We start from the raw sequence: 4,905 nt of genomic DNA on the forward strand, positions 1-4,905 counted from the left end.
ATCAAGACTCAAATTGATTTAGCAAATAAGAAATTAATTTGTTGAACAAACTCATGCGTCGACCCAAATACAAGAACTCAAATTGCCTGGCCCACGTAGGCCTCAGATTCAAGTGTAAGATTATGCATATCATAAGAAACGAGAAAGGGCTTTTCACTTGTTTTATTATTAAACAACTCCGCAGTGCAGCATGAGGACTCATACCGCCAAACAGAGCTAGAGGACACGACATTTAGGCAGTCTCTTCCTTGGCAATGCGGTCCTTCTTGAGTGGTCCCTGTAGACAAAAAGGACAAGTGGTCAGTGTCAACGCATATAGAGTTTAATAAGCAACCTCTACTCCATCTGTGGCTCCAGGGGTGATGTTCCCAGAGAGTGAACAGGGAACAGCAAAAAAATGATGCCGCTCCCCTGCCTCACTGAAGTTTGATCTGGCACCTGAATGGAACCCAAATTCATACCAAGAGTGAACCAGGTTACGATAAGTGCACTATGGGCATAGGGGACTGAGCTGCAATGCCAGTTGTATGTAACTAGGGTGGGTCCACTACATTGATCCAGGGGACTTGTGAAACAGAGTGAAGACAAGAGAAGAGACAAGTAAATGTCATGGAAACTGAACGCACCATGAACGCCTTCTTTTCCTCCACTGTCTGGAAGCGGCCGTGGCCAAACTTGGAGGTGGTGTCGATGAACTTCAGGTCGATCTTCTCCGTGGCACGACGGCTGGACTGCACCAACAGAGACTGAAAAAAATAGGAATATTTTTTTAAATATACAGATGTGATGCATTCCTTTAACGGGCCATACAGGACAACAATATTTAGCGCATTGTCCATCTGGTATGAAACAAATGCCCTAAAGTCAATACACGCCAGAACTCTACATGCAACAGGGCCAGCACACGGCCATTCGTTTCACCGGCCCAGGGAGGGAACTACCCGTATTTAATATGTACCTGTTCAGTTCAGCCAACTTATAAGTACCTAAATGCCAACTGACAATGCATTGGAATAAGCATGCATAAGATGGAATTGTCCCTTTCCTCACCTTACGCAGGGTTAGCACCCTCTTCTTGACTCCAATTGTGCAGCCCTTCAGCATGACAAAGTCATTGGTCACCTCTCCGTAGTGGACGAAGCCACCCAAAGGGGTGATGCTCTTGTTGGACAGATCGTACTCGGTGGCGGCGTTGTTCTTCACCAGCTTGCCGTCCTTGGTGTGGTAGCCCTGGCCGATCTTGTAGATCTTCTTGTTGATCTCTGTGCGGTGGTGGTAGCCCTTCTGACCAGCACGGGCCACAGAGAAGGCCACACGGGAGGGATGCCAAGCACCGATACAGGCCACCTTACGCAGACCACGATGGGTCTTACGGGGGAGCTTCTTTGTGTGCCAACGGCTGGTGACACCTAAAGGGGAAATTTCAATGTTTAGTACCTGAGGACTTGGCATGAATAACTGAAGCTTGGTTAACTACAGTCATTAGTGGGTTGTGGTCTCAGAAGGCAGCATGGAATGCATCCTCATGCGTGTCAGATGCCATGCCTGACAGTGTTCCATGGTCACACACAAAGCCCTTGACCTTGTGACTAGGGGGCAGTATTGTCATTTTTGGAAAAAGAACGTTCCCGTAGTAAACGGGATATTTTGTCGGGACAAGACGCTCGACTATTCATATAATTGACAGCTTAAGATTGAAACATCAAAGTTTCCTAAACTGTAAAAAGATTCTGTGAGTGTAACAGAACTGATGTTGCAAGCGAAAATCCAAACAGGAAGGGACTCTTATTTAGAAGGCTCTACGTTCCTGTGTGTCCAGTGAATGGATAAATGCGGCCATTGTTTCTCTCCATCCTACTAAGAAACCACCAGTCCCGGTTGATATATTATCGAATAGGTATTTGAAAAACACCTTGAGGGTTGATTATAAACAACGTTTGCTATGTTTGTCAATATTATGGAGCTAATTTGGAATATTTTTCTGCGTTTTCGTGACTGCAATTTCCGGGTGATTTCTCAGCCAAACATGAACAAACGAAGCCATTTCCCCTACAAAAATAATATTTTAGGAAAGAAGGAACATTGGCTATCTAACTGGGAGTGTCGTGAGTGAAAACATACGAAGCAAAGGTAAACAATTTAATTTGATTGCTTTTCTGATTTCCGTGACCAAGTTACCTGCTGCTAGCTGGACAAAATGCTATGCTATCGAATAAACTTACAAATGCTTGCCTAGCTTTGGCTGTAAAGCATATTTAGACAATCTGCGATGATAGGGTGATTAACATAAGGCTAAGCTGTGTCTCAATATATTTCACTTGTGATTCTCATGAATAGGAATATTTATGTCTGTTGAGTTATGCTAATTAGTGTCAGTCGATGATTACACTCTCTCATGCGGGATGGGGAGTCACTAGAGGTTAAGACACATACCTTTGTATCCGTGACCCTTTGTGACACCGATAACATCGATCATCTCATCCTGGGTGAAGACATTGGTGATGGGGATAGACTGTTCCAGCTTCTCACGGGCCCAGTCCACCTTGTCAGAGATGGAGCCTCCATTGAGCTGCACCTCCATCAGGTGGGACTTCTTCTGCCTCAGGGGCAGCAGCCTCATCTGGAGGGGAGAGGCAGGTGAGCCTGCTAGTTCTGGGACAAGGACCAGTATAGCTAGTACAAACACTTTGTATTTATCCCAAAAGTAGGTTAAAATGTGATACAGGGGACATTGTCTCAGAAGGAAGGCAGCATGGAATGTATCCTCATGCGTGTCGGACGTCATGCCTGACGCTGTGTTCCGTGGTCTCATCACAGACAAAGGGAAATCCGATTCATTTAAACTATGTGGCATTGCAGGGAGCGTATTCTATCCTGCTCAGACTCACCTGTGTGTGGGCGATGATGCGGACGACCTGGCAGTACTTCTTCATGGAGGCGAAGTCCTTCTCCAGCTGCTTCTTGCCCTCGTCATCCTGCCACTTCTTGCAATACTTTGTGAAGGCCTTCTTCTTGGACTTGTACCTAAGAGCATGCAGCATGACCGGAGGGTAGGGGAGAAGAGGCACACGAGTTGGCACAGGTCCTTCATAACCCCAGGGGGCCAGCGGAAGAACACTGTACTCAGCTGCTCGCCCAGCCTTCACAGGGGCGAAGGGGGCAGTTACAGCCTCAGAAGGGTTTTCGGCTCATGACGCGGTGTCTAAGAAGCACTTTCCACCGGCCAGAGGAGCCCGGAGCTCATCGGGCCAAGAGGCACCCGAGCGGAGCTGCCACCAGGGGGGGCACCGGATGTTAAGACTCGCTCACTGAAACACCACATGTTCTATATGTCGAGCAACATGCTTCAAAGCTCATATTAAAACGTAATTAAACACTATCCAACCAATAGTCAAAATGTTTGTTTAAATATCTATTATTTTTCATGAGTATAATGACTCACCAGTTCCTGTAGAAGCGACGCTTGCACTCATCACTGATGTGCTCAGCGAAGATGGTCTTGAAGGAACGCAGGCCACGGGGGGTCTCGACATAACCCACAACACCCACCACAACCATGGGAGGAGTCTCCACAATGGTCACAGCCTCAACCACTTCCTTTTTGTTCACCTCTGTAGGAAAATAGTAGTCAGGTATAAAAGGTTAGTAATACAGGAGTTCAGACTTAAATTGCATAATGTCAATGCTCAACGACTGCGCTCAGTGCTCGACATTCAGCAAGGGTTAGACCCAATATGTCCGCCCGTCGAGGGGATCATCACAGGCAGAAAAAAGACAAACACTAATGCAAGACCGAAACTAATATGGCTTGGTTATGTATTCATAAATCCCACAGCAATATTCACCCAGTCAATTAAACAAAACGAAGCCAAATACTCACTTGAGCCAGGTCTGTCGACTTCACGCACGATGTGAGTCATGCCAGCCTTGTAGCCAAGGAAGGCAGTCAAGTGAACTGGCTTGCTGGGGTCATCCTTGGGGAAACTCTTCACCTTACCACGGTGACGTCTGCTCCTCTTACGGGGCAGGAAACCCAAGGATCCGTGGCGGGGAGCCGAAAATTTACGGTGGGACTGTGAAGACAACGCAATTCAGCACATTGTCCATGAGGCATACAAAGCTATATGAACGCACTTCGAGTCAGTATGTCAGAACTCGACATTGAACAGGAACAGCACGAGGCCAACCATTCTGTCCGCCCGTCGAGGGACTCGTCACCCATATTTAATGCAACCTCACTAAATAAATCCCAATTAAATAAATCCCAACTGAAGGATGTAAACAAAGTCTTGGAATAAACATGTGTAACGGTAGTCGTTAGAGGTTCGGAGGACCTTGACTAGCTACTGTTGGGCAAGCTAATGGGTCAGGCCTCATAAGGTAAAGCCCGTTATAAAAACGGTAGAAATTTAACTAGCACGTTGTCCGTTTTAAACCAGTTTGATTGTGAACTAACGTTACAAAATGTCTATTTAAAATGTATTTGAGTAACGAAGCATGCTAGGCCTCAGTGTATCAGCCATTTTAAACTACCAGTCTGCCAACGATTACTTCATACATTCAGTAATAATCTAAGACCATGTTATTATGGTAAGGCCTAACATCATACAACTGTATTAATTACAGATATACACATCTTACCTATTAACTTAGAGGGGGAACATAAGGTTTAAGAAGATGCAAAACGGATTGAAAGCGCAAGTCTCGAATAAGAAAGACGAACTCACCATTTTGTCTCACAGCCGATTAAAAAAGAGGACTACGTAAGGGGGATGTTTGGTATTTATACAAGGACGTGACCCATCACGTGATTAACGTCGCCAACCAGCATCATGGCTCCGCCTTCCTGCTGTACAAACGCTTGCTTCAAAATCTAGAATTCCACTGTAACAAAAATGCATCAGC

The 4,905-nt window shown here is 45.8% G+C and overlaps 1 protein-coding gene and 3 non-coding genes across 6 annotated transcripts; all 4 read right to left on the reverse strand.

Moving 5' to 3' along the window:
• Positions 1 to 147: 147 nt before the first annotated feature.
• Positions 148 to 4,884, reverse strand: LOC110486638 (large ribosomal subunit protein uL3). Of its 3 annotated transcripts, XM_036941344.2 has the most exons (8): positions 4,728 to 4,884; positions 3,881 to 4,073; positions 3,443 to 3,611; positions 2,889 to 3,024; positions 2,434 to 2,620; positions 1,051 to 1,409; positions 627 to 746; positions 148 to 277 (listed from the first exon to the last, which is right to left on the reverse strand). In XM_036941344.2, exons 1-8 carry the CDS (start codon positions 4,728 to 4,730, stop codon positions 233 to 235), a joined length of 1,212 nt encoding a protein of 403 aa, XP_036797239.1. In that variant the 5' UTR covers positions 4,731 to 4,884; the 3' UTR covers positions 148 to 232. The 3 variants fall into 3 exon arrangements, 2 of the variants coding, with proteins under 2 accessions (XP_036797239.1, XP_090053002.1); XR_016486017.1 differs by lacking the exon at positions 148 to 277 and having other exon boundaries at positions 640 to 746; positions 2,889 to 3,269; positions 4,728 to 4,881; XM_090196876.1 differs by lacking the exons at positions 3,443 to 3,611; positions 3,881 to 4,073; positions 4,728 to 4,884 and having other exon boundaries at positions 2,889 to 2,989.
• On the reverse strand, positions 361 to 491 carry LOC118938615 (small nucleolar RNA SNORA54). The gene has a single exon (XR_005035822.2). It is a non-coding gene; the product is annotated as a small nucleolar RNA SNORA54 (small nucleolar RNA).
• LOC118938630 (small nucleolar RNA U83B) lies at positions 1,492 to 1,571 on the reverse strand. Its single transcript, XR_005035837.2, has one exon. It is a non-coding gene; the product is annotated as a small nucleolar RNA U83B (small nucleolar RNA).
• LOC118938628 (small nucleolar RNA U83B) lies at positions 2,730 to 2,823 on the reverse strand. The gene has a single exon (XR_005035835.1). It is a non-coding gene; the product is annotated as a small nucleolar RNA U83B (small nucleolar RNA).
• Positions 4,885 to 4,905: the final 21 nt, after the last annotated feature.

The sequence above is a fragment of the Oncorhynchus mykiss genome, chromosome 13 (genome assembly GCF_057628025.1).
Source record: "Oncorhynchus mykiss isolate SJ-2025 chromosome 13, ASM5762802v1, whole genome shotgun sequence".
In the NCBI taxonomy this organism is placed as follows: Eukaryota; Metazoa; Chordata; class Actinopteri; order Salmoniformes; family Salmonidae; genus Oncorhynchus; species Oncorhynchus mykiss.

Excerpts from the sequence above, each read along its gene's own strand:
- LOC110486638 (XM_036941344.2), bottom strand. Across the intron at positions 747-1,050 it reads GGGTGCTAACCCTGCGTAAG|TCTCTGTTGGTGCAGTCCAG; the intron begins GTGAGGAAAGGG and ends TATTTTTTTCAG. Across the intron at positions 278-626 it reads AGGAAAAGAAGGCGTTCATG|GGACCACTCAAGAAGGACCG; the intron begins GTGCGTTCAGTT and ends TTTTGTCTACAG.